Raw genomic sequence first — 16,793 nt, 5'->3', positions numbered from 1 at the left:
CAAACCAGCCTGTGGATAGTGTCAGGGTGTCTAGTATAGCTTACAAGCTGTGCAAGTGGCTGTGATGAGGGATGTGAATATGTAAGCAGTTAACATTCAGGGTTACTTGAAGACGCCCTCCACCCTCTCTCTACGCTGCTGCTTCTGTATCGGAGACAGCAGCGTGGGACAGGGCAGGAGGGAGCTGGTGCTTGCAGGGAGCTGGCTTTGCCTCTCCCTACCCCCACAGCCACTTGCTGATACAGAGGCAGCAGAGCAGAGTGGGGGGCAGACAGTTCCTCAGGAACTGCCTCCCCCCACGTGTAAACGCTGAAAATTTCAGTGGTTACACGTTTACCAGAATAAACATATTTTAACACCTCGAGCTGGGATCAACTTTTAAAGAAGATTGGGTTGTAAAACTACAACTTTTCAGTGATCTTTTCCTATACTGTGTTACATTGATAGCACAACTGTGTAAACATATTGAATGAATACCTTGTGCTATGTATCTCTCTGAAGCAATTAAAGTGATCATAAAGCTTACTATCAACACCAGTTCAAGTTATATTGCGCACTCTCTAGTACACTGTATATTAATTTATACCAAGTCAGGATGGCAAAATAAGGATTGCTTATCAGTTAGTCTGTCTCTGAATTCAGCAAGATACTAAAAATCTGATAGGATCCATTTGTTTAATATTCACTGTCTCTAAAGTCCGTATTAACCAAATGAGTCCATTATGACGATGGATTGTTAATATTGAGAGGTGCATTTGCATTTTTGATTATTAAACCTATTGGAGGGCTCTTTTGCCTATTCTAAAATATATAGGATTGAAATTCCTAATGTAAGTTTTCATTCTAGTACAAATAGATTCACGTTCATACCAGTCTTACCTGACACGTTGTACTTGAAGCTTCAGGGGGTAGCCGAGTTAGTCTGTACAGGATAAATTTAAAAAACAAAAACTGGTCTGATACCACTTTATAGACTAACAAAACATGTAGATGGTGTCATCAGTTTTTGTTGGCATGAGTAGACCAGCCCCTTTCACATAATCGTATTGTCACAAAACATTTAAAATGACTATTCCATCATAGTTCACCAATGAGCTTTTGTGATGTGTTGTGAATATATGTATGTGCTGTTGTTAAAAATCATGGAAATGTCAAAAGCAAATTCAAGGGAATATCTTTATGGAACCATAATATCCTTAACCTGTATAATCATAAACATGTTTTTTCATCGGAGGGCCAGAAAATGACTAAAAGCATTCTTGAGCATGTGTACTACTGTGGTTGGAATAAAGTTTGAGTTAAGAGACAGTTGTGTGCTTCTGACCTTAGATAGTTCAGCTGTAAATTTCAAAACTTCCAGCATTAATCTAGTATTAATTTAGTGCTGGTGAAGGGTCCCAAGTGACAGGCCTAAAGTCACAGAGCAAATAGAATTTCAGGGTAGAAATAAGGAGAAAACAGAATGAAGGCACTAAAATGTGTTATGTTCAGCTAGCATGCTAGTTGCTGGGTCGTAGTGAATGCAGTTGGAAACGTGTTGTGTAGAATACTTCTATGGGCTTTGTTCTAACTTGGGGCTGCAAAGGAGAGAATGCAGAGTATATAAAAATGAGTTGCGCTAGCTGTGCAAGCATTGTACTTTGCAAAATGCCACAGATCCTGCATACGTGCTGCATTGTGTGCATGACTTGTGCTCAACTCCCACACTCTTTGGAAAACAGTGGACTCAAATACTTAGAAGCACTTTAACTTGCTGGATTTTATTTTTCCTTTTCAGAATAAGCCATGTCAGAGACTTCATAACAAAATATCAAGGATCGCAGGGAAGTGTTCCCTTCAGCCTGACCACATCTCTTCCTTTCCTAGAGCTGCTAGATGAGACACTCACTCTGGAGGAAGCTAATTTGCAAAATGCTGTTATTGTTCAAAGACTTCAGAAAATAACTGAGCCTTTCAGAAGTTTTTCATAGTGTTTAGTTCTAAGAATACCTTGAGTATGACATGCTGCTGCAAGTAATGGCCAAAAGCCATAAAGACTTACCCAAATAAATTAGGTTTCAACTCACCAAAAGACTATATATAAAGTTGAACTAAACTAGACAAAACCAAAAAAAAATCAACCCACTGAACAGCAATATCTAGATGCACTGTATCATCTCCACAAAGCTGCACTCTTAAAAAGCAAAATATGTGTCATGCTGTAGTTTGAGGAATTTTCTAAGCATTTCAGTGTTTGGATACTGACAGTAATGAAGCATCTTCATCTAAGTTCCTCCTAGCTAGAAAGCACCGATGGTTTTTTTAAAGGGATGTTTGGGTTGAAATCTTGACTCTAAAAGATTGGTGTTATACCAGCAACTTCAATGAAAATTTATCAAATGTATTTTTTCTTTTCGGTTTGGACAGTGAAACTAAACTAGTTGGTTTCACTCATTTTTCCATCAGGCAATTTCAGGTTGTGATTATTTTACACTGTTTAGATTTCAGATGCTTTAATGACAGACTTGCATTTAAACATTTCTCACTATTTCCATAGAACCTCTTATTTTAAATAAATCATGAAAAGCTGCTGAAATTTAGGTTGTGTTAAAAGTTACATTTTGGGACTTTCCTTTCAAAGCCGGTTTTACAGTTGTGCATAGAAAATGTAAGACGGGAATGAGTTGGCACTATTGCATACTATATGTAAGGTGCATCAATGTAACTCTTGAGATTTGGTATTTCTACTGGTTAAAGTAGCTGCTTGGCTCACTGGCAGTTCTGTTCTTATCACCAATGGAATGTCACAACAGGTGTGCATTCAATTACTTGTGCCACTAGCAGCATAGACCATTCTGACACATGTAAGACATAAGCACAATCCAAATTCTAATAGTAGACAGAAGATGGCTACGGAGATATGTATATATGTAGTGAAAATACAAACCTCCATCAAATTGCAGAGTTAATTTGCACATGTAAGTCTTCCAATAAATCCAAAATCTTTATTAGGCAATAAAGATATTTCCTTCTCTATCCATTTGTTTGTTCTTTATATCAATCCTCACTTTCTGTTCAAGTTTCTTTTAATTTAAATGTATAAAATATGCCCATCATCTTCAAGTCCTGTTCCTATGGCCAGCTACAATTATTGTTCCATACTTGACTTGTTGAGAAACTAATATAAGGACTACAGATTTTTGCATATAAAAGTTTGAGCCATAAAGTTGGTAGATTTGTGAATGGAGCCATAACAGTCCATTAGATTTTATTTTCCTGACTCTTCCTTGTAGTGTCAACTGTTTTTGTGCTATAAGGGGGAAATTGTTTAGTTTAATATGTTTGTTCACTACAGTAAAGTGTGAGTGGGTGTTTTTTGGAAATAGAAGATTACTGCACTGCAGTGACCTTAGTTCTGCATAAATCCAAGAATACTTGAACTCTGGGTGATTTACCTTAAGTATGAGTGATGTAGCAAAACAAGCTGTCCAATGTGAGTATTGTGGTTCGAAATTTAGCTTCCCAATACTCATTCAATGGAGAGTCGGGTTCAAAAAATTTATCTAAAAATTAAGTTTCAAAAATATTTGTACAAAGTTAGTTTGCACCACTTAATGAAGTTTATGCTTACTCTTCAGCTTGGATAACATGAATATCTGGCTCAATTTTGCTTACTGTTGATTTCACTTGTTGACCTGTGTTAGCACAGCACATGGAATGTTCAGTTCAAGCCTTCTCTCGTTGACTCCCTCCCCCGTGCTAAGCAAGTGTGCATCTACACAACAGCGCTAAAGTCGAATTAAGCTACACAACTTCAGCTACGTCAATTGCATAGCTTAAGTTGCAATTGACCTTGGCTTTTGGTGCTGTCTACACAGCAGAAGTTTGAAGGAAGAACACTCTTCCACTAACTTCCCTTACTTCTCGTGAAATATGAGTTACAGGAGTTGGAGTAAGAAGTCCTCCAGCTTGACATGATTTTGAAATAAAAGCTTGTAGTATAAATGCCCTTTTTGTTTTGTTGTTTAAAAATAACATCAGTTCCGAAATAACACTGCTGTATAAATGTACCCTAAGTGTGTTAAAACCATACCCCTTTTGTTTTCTGACAAAATAGAAAGTTGGGTACAGATCATCCTGATTGTGGCTGCAGTTGCAAAAGCTTTAAATGGATGTGCCATTATGCAAATAGTTTATAAATGGAACTGTTACAACTATGAAAAACATTTGGATCCCTGAAACTAAAGAGTTGACTGTATTAGCCAGGTTTGGAGATATTTATTCCACCTTGTCTCTATCTGTTGACCAACTTAAATGTAATTTGATGCTTGGACAGTCAGTGGCTTTAAAAAAAATAAGGCAACATTCATACTTGGATTTATTTTCTGCAAGTCAGGAAATAGGTCCACACATCTATACTGCCGCAACACAGGATAGGTATATTTGTAGGGATTCACTGTTTATATGTTTCTATACAACCTAATCTGTTGGTTGTACAGTAAAAATCTGCTATGCATTTAAACTACAGTAAAATAAGCCTGCTAAATGTATTCATCTTCCTTGTGGCATTACTAGCAGACGTACCTGGAGTTGCTCGGGTCTGTAACTGAAGGAATTCCTTTAAAAAAATAAATGAAAAGTATACATGTTATTTCAATTATTGCATTTTTCAAAAATTAAGGCTGGAGTGAAAGCTGGGGTGGGGAGTGGCAGGAGGCAGGTGGCTTAGGGAAGAGAGTTGGAAGTAGGAGGGCTGAAGTCAAGGCAAGTGAGAGATATAGGACTTGTGGGAGGAGGGCTTACCGGGCTGCCTGTAGTGGCAAGGGTGGTGCTGCTTGGTGGCAGGCAACGCCTCCCAGAGGGCCAGGGCAGTACTCCCCTGCCAGCTGTCCCCCCTCTCCCCATTGCCTGTCCTCATGGCCTATAGGCTTTCTGGGGGGGGGGGGGGGAGAGCAGGCTCCAGGGACTTCCTCCCTCTCTAGCAGTCCTGCCCCAGCCTGCAGGAAGTTGGGGGGGAGGAAGAGGCTCTGGGGGCTCCTCCCACAACCCCCCACCCCATAGCCTGCAGACTCTCCACAAAGTAGGTAAGCTCCAGGTTTGGGGCAGAGGCCTCTTTACTAATGTGCTGGCAGGCAAGATGGCAGAGCCCTGCTAACCACTCTTGGTGCTGCAGCTGCCCCCAATGGCCACTCTCAGTATTGCATCCCTCCCATCTCCATGCCCCTCCCTTTTGCATTCCTCTTCTCTCTGCAGGGTTGGCCTTACTGTGAAGCGAACTGAGGTGGCCGCCTCAGGTGCCAGACTGGGGGGGAGGCACCACTAGGATCCAGAGTGTAGAAAATTGTGTCTGCTGCTGGTGCATATGTATTCTCTCTGCACTACCATGAGAGGAGTAGAACAGGAAGGCAGAATTGAGACCTTTCAAAGTTTTGGCCCAAGTAAGGGGACATGGGGGGGGGGGGGTCATTTGAGCTCCCCACCTCAGATGCCAAAATGTTGTGGGCTGGCCCTGTCTCTCTGCCCCATCCCTTTCTGCGTTATGGGAAATAGTTCCCTGTTCCCTGTAATTCCCATTTCCCAGGCACAAGCAAACCCTGACCTTGGTTTAAGTTGGGGTGAGAGGAAGCTGCATACCAAATTTGGTGGTCCTAGTGTTTACAGATTAGGAAGAGTTCTTGAACAAATGGACAAACAGATACAATCTAAAAGACATATTCTCTGTGTCTATTGCAAATACAGGAGGCTCCCGACTTGCAACACAATTGGTTCCTGGGGAAGCGGTGCAAGTCAGGGGCATTGTAACTTAAACTCTTATTTACAATAGGCACTGTGCACCGTTGTAAATGCAGGGCCAAGGACGTAAGTCGGGGTTTGGCCCTTTCTGCACTTACAATCATTTTTGTAAGTGCAGGGGGTCGTAACTCGGGTGGCTGGAAGTCGGAGGTTTCCTATATATCAGTGTAAAGCACAAATTTAACTTCTCTGCCTCTTGCAACCAAGGTACAATTTAAGGGAGAAACTGAAAATTAGGTTAAACCTCTTCATTTGTGTATTATTCCTCTGCTTCTGTATATCCAATATCTGGAAACACTTTAAATTAGAATTTGCTTTTTGTTCTGGGTTACCCTCCGGCCCCCTTTAATAAAAAGAGGGACACTAGACTTTTGCTTAGGTTAGTCTCTTTCTAGAATAACATTTGAATTAAGGCTAATTTAGTGAGAGAGAGACTGGTGAAATGGCTCAAATAAAGAATAGCTAAATAGCCTTCAGTGCAAGGCATTTTAAGGGCCTGATCCAAAGTCCATGGAAGCCCATGGAAAAAACTGCCTTCAATGGATTTTGAACCAAATGCAAAATAAGAATTGAAATTGTAGACTAATCTTGCCTAGATGAATGAAAAATAAATTATATGATCTGAAATAATACTGGACTGTCCAGGAAATGCTTTGAAATGCCTAGTTCTTTAATTATGAAAAATTACTGCTACAAACATTTTTGGCAATATAGGTTACAGAGGAGTTAAATATCAAATGTATTGCTTAGTTTGCTATAACTGCTCTGAAGCTAGAGCTGCTATTTAGAGAATTCAGTGAAATAATTACAGTAGTGGAACTGCTAAAAATCAGTCCTCCCATAATGTGTTGTACATATGGATTAGTTTAATATTTCTGGGGGGCATAAATTCCTATTTTATTTATTCTAAACAAAGAAGGAAATGTAAAAGTGAGTTTTGCTCTACATCTGCAAACTGAAGTTCTTTCAAAATAAGTAATCCACTTCAAGGCTCCAGTTGAGTAACCATTGTAAAGCGTAGCTAATTATGTGTAAAGCAGATTCTTTTTCCCTGGGGTAGCAAAATTGATTATAGAAAATTTGTGGTATAGAAACAAAATAATTAACTAAAAGCACACTGAGCCTAGGAGTAATAGTGCTAAAACACCCATGTCAAGTTTCAGCCTGAGGTGGCTATATTTGATTGTCCAATTGCCCGAAAACAGGTGTGCTGACAGATCTGATGTGTTATAGCCAAGTAAAAAGCCACTTGTAATTAACAATGGTGCAGTTGAATGTTGGTTATCTATAAAGCCACACATTGCAGGTGCTTTTCTTTTATCCACTCACAGCATAGATTACTTGTCTGGATCTTCAATTATTTTTGTAATATGATCTTTACGGTTTTTAAACAAGAATAGAGGTATGCAGGTGGACCCTTGAAGCCCCAGTATCATAAACTTTTAGAGTAACCCATCATTTTTAATTGAAACTAAATTAATATAAACTACAGTTGAGGGGAAAATGCAGTTGGGGATTCTTATTCTTATAAGCTGAAGAGCAATTTAGTCCTGGGGTTTGGCATTTGTGCAGCTGAACTAAGGGTCTAGGCACATTCCCTCAGAAAAGGGTTTTTCAGTATGTGACTATTTTAAAACTTGTACAGTGAGCCCTCGCTACTTCGCGGTTCGACCATCGCGGATTCACGACTTCGCGGACTTTTTTCATTACATTATGTATATACGTGAATCCGCGATAGTCGAACCGCGAAGTAGCGAGGGCTCGCTGTATACATGTTAAATATACATGTCCCTACTTCGCGGATTTTCAACTATCGCGGTCGGGTTTGGAACCTATCTACCGCGATAAATGAGGGTTCACTGTATTTATTGGGGGAGGGGCAGAGAGAGCACCAAGAACTCTCAAGATTAAAGGTGCTGTCATGTAAATCTAATGTCATGTGTTGACAGCACTGGGATTGGAAAGCAGTTAATATTTCATGTATGTGGGTTGCTAACTGTTGCACCATTCATGTGACTGTCCCAAGTGGTGGGTGAAGCTTCTGCATGGGGAGGCTGTAGCTCCCAGTCTATCTCTTCTGCCTGTGCCCATGCCAAAGCTCCACCCCTGCTATGCCCAAGACCTGCTATGCCTCTGCTCCGCCATTCCCCACCCCCTTTCCATTGTCTCCTCCTCTCTTCCCTGCTCCCCACCCCCATCTCACTGCATTCTTTAAATTTATTCTCAGTGCATGCTTGGTTTCCACAAGCCATTTTTTTTCAAAAATGGGGTTTTTTAGGGTCCACCCAAAAATATTTTTGAATATTCATGTTCTGGAATCTAACAACTAGCCAAAGGGTACTGGAACACGGGGGATCCAGGGTCCAGAGTGAAATGTGTATCTGTCTTTCACTGGTTGGCCAGCTCAGCTGTAGGACTCCCCTCTTGATGTTGGGCCTGTCAAAGCTGATGCTGGAGAAACTCAGGTGGGTGGAACTGGAAAGCGGTGAATGGTGGGGTAAGGGGAGGAAGCACACAGAGGAGAGGAGGAAAGAGGTGGCTGGAGGGACAAGTGGCAGGTGAGGAGGCAACCCACATAGCGAGTTGGGGGAAGGGATGAGTGAATGGGGAGAAGGGGACTGCAGTAAGTGAGTGGCAGAGGGCCAAGCAGGAATGGGAGGAGGACCTGGGGAGCAGGTGAGTAGCATGAGGGGGAGAGCGGAAATCCACCAACAAGGAAAGGGGAAGACTAAGGGTATGTCTACACTTGCACCCTCTTTCGAGAGAAGGATGCAAATGTAGACATTCGAAATTGCAAATGAAGCCGGGATTTAAATATCCCATGCTTCATTTGCATATTTGCGTTATGGTGCTATTTCAAAAGAACAGACGCTGTTAAGATGCGGTTATTTGGAAAGAAAACCCTCTCGAAATAACTGGTAAACCTCATTGTATGGGGAATAAGGGTTATTTCAAGAGAAGGGTTTTCTCTCCAATTAACCACGTCTTAGCGCTATTTCAAAATAACAGACACTGTTATTTCAAAATAGAGCCATAACACAAATATGCAAATGAAGTGCAGGATATTTAAATCCAAGCTTCATTTGCAAATTCGAATGTCTTCATTTGCATCCCTCTCTCGAAAGAGGGTACAAGTGTAGACATACGCTCACCCAGGAAGGGACTGTAGCAAGCATGGGGGGAGAGTGCTAGAAGAGAAGAGGACTGGGCAGCTATCTCTGCAAGCCTGGTTAGGCTAGGGAACCCTCCCCCCCCCAATATGACTCCACTGAGACTAGGGGGAGGGGAGAAGAGGACTCTGCAGCAGCTCAGGCTAGGGGAAACCAAACCCACCACCACTCCACATACTAGCAAGGGGAGCTGAGCAGGGAGAAGGCAAGGGGAGGACTTGGACAAGCAAGCCGCAGCTGGGCTGGGGAAAGGAGAGCATGGGAAATCAGCTGCAACTCATAGAATCACAGAACACTAGAACTGCAAAGGGACCTTGAGAGATCATCAAGTCCAGGCCTCTGCAGGACCAAGCACAGTCTATATCATCCCTGACAGACATCTGTCCACCCTGCTCTTGAATATCTCCAGTGATGGAGATGCTATCCAGCTGGATGAGGGGCTAGGCCTGGATCACCATGCCTGGACAGAGGCTGATTTTGTCCTCCTCCCAGCTACTGGCCAGCCTGCCATGGCCAGATGGGGACCACCAGATGGGGGCTGGGATGCTGCAGCCAGACAGCCATGGCCTGACAAGGGGCTGGGCTCAGATGGGCCGAGTCCACTCCCCTACCCCTGCCATGGCACGAGTGTGGCTAGGCTGCCACCAATCCCTCCCATGGCAGATGGGGACAGGATCATGGGGCCTGCTCCAGGATCCGGGCTGATGACAGGCTGTGGGGATCAGGCTGCAGTGGCTCGGCCTGGATCGCCATGGCCAGGTGGGAGCTGATTCCTCCCAGCCCCGTCCACTGCAGGAGCAGTGCCAGGGCTAGGCCACAGTGGCCAGATGGGGACCACCACCAGCTCCTCCCAGTAGCCTGGCTGGGAGAGCGCCCACCTCCCCTGCAGCACACCCCTAACTGGTTCTTTCAGCCCGCCTGCCTACTGTTGCCAGAGTGGAGCACCCCAGCCAGCTCTAACTGGAATGGTGCACTGCCTTACTTTCACCTCTGAGGAGACCCCACCCAGAGCAAACAGGGGAGGGAGGAAGCTGAGCAAGCCAGAGAAATTACTGACTTGGGCCAACTGAGCAGGGAGTAGGTGGAGGAGGAGGAAGAGGAAAATGGGAAGCAGCTAGGAGAAAGCCCTCTGTGTCCACTCTAGCCTAAGACGCAGGGAGGGGACTATATGGGATGACAGGCTAAGCAGAGAGTATGGATGTTAGATAGTGTGTAATTGAACAGTCATGTAACGGCATTAAATTTGAGTGGTTACACAATTATTTGATAGTCCCCGGAGATGGGACCGGCAGCTGGTTTGCTCCTAGCCCCACTCCCAGGGAGTCCTCTGCTACCCAATGCTGCCACTTCTGTATCAGAGGCAGCTGCGCAGGGTGGCAGGTAGGAGCCAGTCCACGAGGGGAGCCAATTTAAAAACCAGCTTACCGCACAGATTGGCTCCCGCATGATACCCTGTGCTGTTACCTCTGCTACAGAAGCAGCAGTGCAGGGTGGCAGTAGCCCTGTCCATGAGGAGTTTGGACTCCCCCACAGACAGGGGCTGCTGCCAGGGAGCAGCCTTCGTCCAGAGTGGACCCAGCTCACCATGGACAGAAGCTGCTCCGTGGAATGCCGAAGTATCCTCTGTTTACAGGGGATCAGCTCTAGGAGGTAGCCAGGGCAGGGGGATGTAGGGTTACCATATTTGAACTTTCAAAAAAGAGGGCACACCTGAGAGAGAGTGGTGAGGAGTCCTGCGGCACCTTATAGAATAACTGAAGTGTAGGAGCATAAGCTTTCGTGGGCAAAGACCCACTTCGTCAGATGCATGCATCTGACGAAGTGGGTCTTTGCCCACGAAAGCTTATGCTCCTACACTTCAGTTATTCTATAAGGTGCCGCAGGACTCCTCACCACTTTTGCAGAGTCAGACTAACACGGCTACCCCTCTGATACACGCTCTCTCAGGTATCAGTATCTACCAACTCACGTCATATTAATGTGAGGAGGGGCAGGCAGTCCCCAGAGCTGGCATGCACAGAGAACTGGCACAAAAGCTGGCTCCCTGTGCATATCGGCTCCCACCTGGGCCCCTCATCCTCGATGCTGCTGCCTCTCTATCAGAGGCGGCCGCATGGGTGTTGAGGGGTGGGGGCAGGTGGATCTGGTGTTCATGGGACATTGGCTTTTAAGCCAGCTCCTCCCCAGGCACCAGCTCCCACCCCCCTTGCTGCCTCTGTATCAGAGGCAGCAAGGTGGGGGGGGGGGATGGGTGTAGTCGAGAGGATTAAGTGATAAGCCTAGGCTTCTTGGTTAAAAGTGTAGTTGCCTTCTCCCTGACACATCCCTAGCAGGGAGATGGGGGAAGGTTAAAGCCTCTGGGACTGAAATTGGAGCCTTGTACATATTCCCTGCAGGTTGGGGGGGGGGAGCAGGGGTCGCTACCCTGCTTCCCAGTGCCCCAGACCCTGCCCGTCCCATGCTGAAACCCCCCCTAGCAACACGCAGAGAGCGGGAGGGCCGGGTCGTGACCAGCGCCGTCCCTGCAGCGGGGGACTGTCTGCCCGCTGTGCGCTGCCCCGAGCTTCCCCCGGCCCCGCCCCTCGGCGGGCAGGTGCTGAAAAGCCCCGCGGCGCACGGCTGGGCAGGGGGGGCGGTGGGTGCGTGGGGATGGCGGGGGCTGGAGGGGACACCCCGCAGCGGGCGAGCGGGCCGGGGAACGCAGCGCCGAGCCAGGCCACCTTCCTCCCGGAGAAGCCGCGGCAGGAGCAGCCGCTCAGGCGGCCCGCGGGAGAGGTGAGCGGCGGGGTCTGCCCGTCGGGTCCCCCAGCATGGCCCCTCGGGGCTGCAGGGCTCGGCCCGCTGTGGCTTGGGCACCCGAGCTTTCGCCCTACTCACCAGTGCGGCAGGCTAGTTAACCAGTGCCCTAGAAAGAATGCACGAGCTCTGGCTAGCCCCGTGCAGTTCCCGGGCTGGCTCTGGTGGGTTGAGTGGGCTCCAGTGATCTCCCTCCTTGTTGGACTCCCTGGGCAATGCGAAGGAAGCTCAGACCCTCAATGCACAGTGACTTTTTTTGCCCCCGGGTAATTTCTTTTTTAACTTTTCCTACATGCCTGCCCCTCCAAACAATACATTCCTTGTGTAGCAGCTTCTGAGGCTGCACCTCTTAGGTGGAATCAGAAATACGGGGTGCTTCTTTTATTGAAAAGGTTGCCACCAGACAGAAAGCAGAATTGGAGTGGTTTTTATGTCAGAGGTGTTTTATCCATTGGGACTTGAGCAAACACTATTTCCATATGCATGTCTTCTTAGCATGGATCATATTTCCCCAGATGCTGGGTATTTTCAGTGTTGTAGTAGTGTTGGTCTCAGGATAAGAGAGAAGCAAGGTGCATGAGGTAATATCTTTTATTGCACCAACTTCTTTTGGTGAAAAGACAAGGTTTTGAGCTACACAGAGCTCTTCTTCAGATATTTTCAAAGGGTTTCCACCACATAAATTGTTCACCCCTTATCTCTTAATGTTGTGCTATTCTCAGGATATCTCCTTGCCCAGTATGGCTCACTGCTTGGTTATAGTTATGAGGAAAATGGAGTAAATCTTAATCCATCTTTTTTGTGATGATGTTTCCCTTGAGACAGCAAAGCTAGAGTCACAGACTGAAGGATGGAATTTTGGGGGGACCCATTTTCTGTGTTTGTAGAATATAATTGGAGCAGTGTGTGTTGAGTGATCTAACAGTATTCAAGGCAGTTATTTGTTCTCTTCTTCCTAGAATACAGTTTTCCAGGGAGGCAAGAGCTATAAAAGAAGATGAATATTTGTGTTTAAATTGCTTTGTGTGTGCACTTGTCTATATAGATATGAGTATTTAAAAATGGGACTATTGTTCCATTACCAATGTGAGAAATTAAGCACACAAAGTAGAAAATGCAGTTAAAGCTGAAATATCAACTTTGCTACACAGAAAGTAGTAGCGTAAAAATGTCATCTTCAATATTTATCCAGCAATATGTTATACACTGGCATCTGATAGGTAGTATCATATACAGCTTTGTAATACTAATATGCCATATCTAAATAGAAAAAAACACGAACTTTTAAAAAGTAAAAAGGTAAAAATGGAACAAACCATCCCTTTAATTTTTACAAATTAATCTGCAGAGCTAAATTCATGTTGAGAGATACAATTAAGAAGAAGCACTATACAGAATTGGGAAAGGTTCTCATGTGTTGGGTCAGATAAAACTTGGCTTAAACTATCTGAAAGTCTCAGCTGTAATTAGCCCTTCCCAGTCATCTTAAACCACTATTGTTTTGTTCTGGATCTGTTTGATAAAGAAGAGCTTGTGACAAATTGAGTGTACAGCCACAATCCATCAAGCTACTAAAATATCTTCTTCCAATTGTACAGGATTGCTTTGCTAGTTGTTGTCTATAACTATGAATGCTAATTACTAATATTCTATTCAATTTCACTTCATATTAGTGAAGGAAGTAAAATTCCCAAGAAAATGAGATATATGTATTCAGTTATGAGATTAAAGTCGCTATTATTATATGTGGGAGAGATTTTCAAAGTTACCTGAATTTAAAAAAAATACTTTGACTCACCATTCTATATCAGAAGTGGAAACACTCATTTGCTTGTGCTAAAACTTATTACTTTAACTTAAACTCATAGATCACATGGCTAGAAAAGATCATTTTGATAATTTAGTCTATGAACACAGGCCATAGAACTTGCCTAAGATATGTCCTAGAATGTATCTTTTAGGAAAAACATCCAACCTTCATATGGATGTTATCAATTCTGGAGAATCCACCATGACCTTTGGTAAATTATTTCAATAGTTCGTTATTCTGATTGTTAAAAGTTACTCATTTCCTGTGTCAGTTTTCCTGGTTCAATTTAGATAGGTGTGATTATTTCTGAAGCAGAGCAAAGGGAGAGAAAGAGTGGAATCTTGTAATTTATCCTTTTATTTAAAAGACATTAAAAAAGCCAGCTTTCTGTATGTCCTGTAAAGACCTACACACGTTAAGCCTTTTTCCTGGAAAGTGACTAATACGCATCTTGTGCTTTGTAAAAACAGTGCCTTGCGTCTGGCCAGAGGGGGTCACCAGAAAATGGCGCTGCAAGTGGCAAACCTTTGTCACTTTTCAGGGAGGCCGGGGAAGCCTCGCGCAGCTACCAGCCACCAGCCCACCCTACGGGAAATTGTGTTATTGCGAGGACGGGGTCGTGTTGTTTGAAAAATGTTCTCTAACAAAAAATCATGCTATCGCGAAAACGTATTAAGTGGGCATGTGTTAAGTGAGGAATTACTGTACACGTTTTTTCATAAACACAAACTGTCTTTATTTAACAAAACTGGGTGGGGGGGGGGAATGAAACTCTGGTGAGACTGGGGAAAGAAGGCAGGAGAGGGGAGGAGAGAGAGGAGGAGAGGGGAGGGAGAAACCTGGGAGGAGGGAGCTGGAAGGGGGAAGCAAGGGGAAGCTCAGGGCTCAGGGGTGAGGGTCTCGCCAGACCAACTTGATTTCCATGCAAACCTGCTCCTGGGTTCGCATGTGGCCTTTGGTGGCCAGGCTGGCAGCTATCCTGCCATAGACGGCTGCGTTCCCCCATCTAGTGCGTAGATCATGGACATTGGGGGCATCCCCCCAAACCTGAATAAGGTCCATTATATCAGCCCTGGACCAGGAAGGCACCTGCCTTCTCCGGCCCCTGGCAGGCTCCTGGGAGCTGGCAGACTGCTCCTGGGGAGTGGTGGAGGGCTGGCTGCCAGTGGCTTGCTGGCTCATGTTTTGGGGCCACTGGGTCAGCGGCAGTGACTGCTGGCTCTGGGCTGGCAGGCATTGTGGCCAGAGTTTACCCCTTTAAGGGCTCCATGGAGGGGGGGAGGGAGAGGAGTATTCTTGGTTGAGGCCAGAGTGGCCAGAAGGGCACGCTGGGAAGGGCTGGAGGCCCCCTATTTCAAAGTAAGTTTCTACACAGCTCTTATTTCGAAATAGCTATTTCGAATTTGGTGTTATTCCTCGAATGAGGTTTACCAAATTCAAAATAAGTGCTCAGCTATTTTGAGTTTATTTCAAAATAGCGGTTTGGCTGTGTAGACACTAGGAAAATTATTTTGAAATAAGGGCTGTTATTTCGAAATAACTTTGCTGTGTAGACATACCCAGAAATATTTAGAGGTGTCAGCCAAGATCTGGAACCCACTGTGGAAGGCATTTGTACAAATCCATTGTAAGAAACAGTCTCTGCCTCTGTGAAATAAGAACATAGATGGGAGAAAGGAAGTGCTACTGGTCCCATTTTAGAGATTGGAGAACTGAGAATCAATGACTATGTACTTTATCCATGGCCAGTGAGGAAGTCTGGCAGAACCTTATCACAAGTATCATACTGTGTCCCATTATGAATCATAGAATCATAGAGATGGAAGAGATCTCAGGAGGTTATCAAGTCCAGCCCCCTTGCCCAAGGCAGGACCAATCCCAACTAAATCAACCCAGCCAGGGCTTTGTCAAGCTGAGACTTAAACACCTCTAGGGATGGAGATTCCACCACCTCCCTAGGTAACCCATTCCAGTGCTTCATCACCCTCCTAGTGAAAAAGTTTTTTCCTAATATCCAACCTTGACCTCCCCCACTGTAACTTGAGACCATTGCTCCTTGTTCTGCCATCCGTCACTACTGTGAACAGCCTTTCTCTAGCCTCTTAGGAACCTCCCTTCAGGAAGTTGAAGGCTGCTATCAAATCCCCCTTCACTCTTTTCTTCTGCAGACTAAACAAACCCAAATCCCTCTGTCTCTCCTCATAAGTTATGCGCTCCAGCCCTCCTAATCATGTTGGTCACCCTCAACTGGACACAGTATTCCAAATGTGGCCTCATCAGAGCCGAATAAAGGGGAATAATCACTTCTCTGGATCTTCTGGCAATGCTCCTCCTAATGCACTCTAATATGCCATTAACCTTCTTGGCTACAAGCAGGGGCGGATATAGGGCATGGCAAGCGGGGCGGCTGCCCCGGGCCCCGCGCTTCAAGAAGCCCCACATGTGCTGTGGCGCCACTGCGCATGCACCGTGGCAAAGGGGGGCCCTGCTGCCCTGGGCCCCGCGAAATGGTCATCTGCCCCTGGCTACAAGGGCACACTGTTGACTCATATCCAGCTTCTCATCCACTGTAATCCCCAAGTCCTTTTCTGCTGAACTGCTACTTAGCCATTCAATCCCCTGTAACAGTGCTTGGGATTCTTCCATCAAGGTATATCACATCCACTAACTTTCCCATATCCACAGAGCCAGTTACCTCATCATAGAAGCTAATCAGATTGGTCAGGCACAATTTGCCCTTCCTGAATCCATGTTGACTATTCCTGATCACTTTCCCCTCTTCCAAGTGCTTCAAAATGGATTCCTTTAGGATCCTCTCTATGATATTTCCAGGGAATGAGGTAAAGCTGACCGGTCAGTAGTTCCCTAGATTGTGCTTCTTCCCTTTTTTAAAGATGGGCACTACATTTACCTTTTTCCAATCATCCGGGATCTCTCCCGATCTCCACAAGTTTTCAAAGATAATGGCCAAAGGCTCTATAATGACATTTGCCAACTCCCTCAGTATCCTCGGATGCTTTAAATCCGGGCCCATGGATTTGTGTATGTTTAGCTTTTCAAAATAGTTCTTAACTTGTTCTTTCCCCACCAAGGGCTGTCCACTTCCTTCCCATACTGCGTTGCCTAGTGCATTTGTCTGGGAGCTGACCTTGTCCATGAAGACAGAGGCAAAGAAAGCATTGAGTACTTCAGCTTTTCCCACATCATCTGTCACTAGGTTACCGCCCTCATCCAGTAAGGGCCCC

At 45.0% G+C, this 16,793-nt stretch overlaps 2 protein-coding genes across 4 annotated transcripts in view; both read left to right on the top strand.

Annotated features, from left to right (window-relative positions):
* UBXN2A (UBX domain protein 2A) overlaps positions 1 to 3,015 on the top strand; it is a 31,474-nt gene extending 28,459 nt beyond the window's left edge. For 2 of the 3 annotated variants that reach the window (XM_075923416.1, XM_075923415.1), the window contains exon 7: positions 1,778 to 3,015. In XM_075923416.1, the coding sequence (XP_075779531.1) occupies positions 1,778 to 1,970 (193 nt within the window). In that variant the 3' untranslated portion in view covers positions 1,971 to 3,015. The remainder of the gene's footprint in view (positions 1 to 1,777) is intronic. The other variant, XM_075923417.1, reaches the window with a different exon arrangement.
* Positions 3,016 to 11,586: 8,571 nt separating this feature from the next.
* The window catches only part of MFSD2B (MFSD2 lysolipid transporter B, sphingolipid), a 63,041-nt gene continuing 57,834 nt past the window's right edge, over positions 11,587 to 16,793 (top strand). Inside the window, exon 1 of the mRNA XM_075923414.1 lies at positions 11,587 to 11,717. Coding sequence (XP_075779529.1) covers positions 11,592 to 11,717 — 126 coding nt within the window. The 5' untranslated portion in view covers positions 11,587 to 11,591. The remainder of the gene's footprint in view (positions 11,718 to 16,793) is intronic.

The sequence above is a fragment of the Pelodiscus sinensis genome, chromosome 3, assembly GCF_049634645.1.
Source record: "Pelodiscus sinensis isolate JC-2024 chromosome 3, ASM4963464v1, whole genome shotgun sequence".
Taxonomy (NCBI): domain Eukaryota; kingdom Metazoa; phylum Chordata; order Testudines; family Trionychidae; genus Pelodiscus; species Pelodiscus sinensis.
Note: the sequence above shows the minus strand (reverse complement) of the source record. Positions and strands in the feature narration are given on the sequence as shown.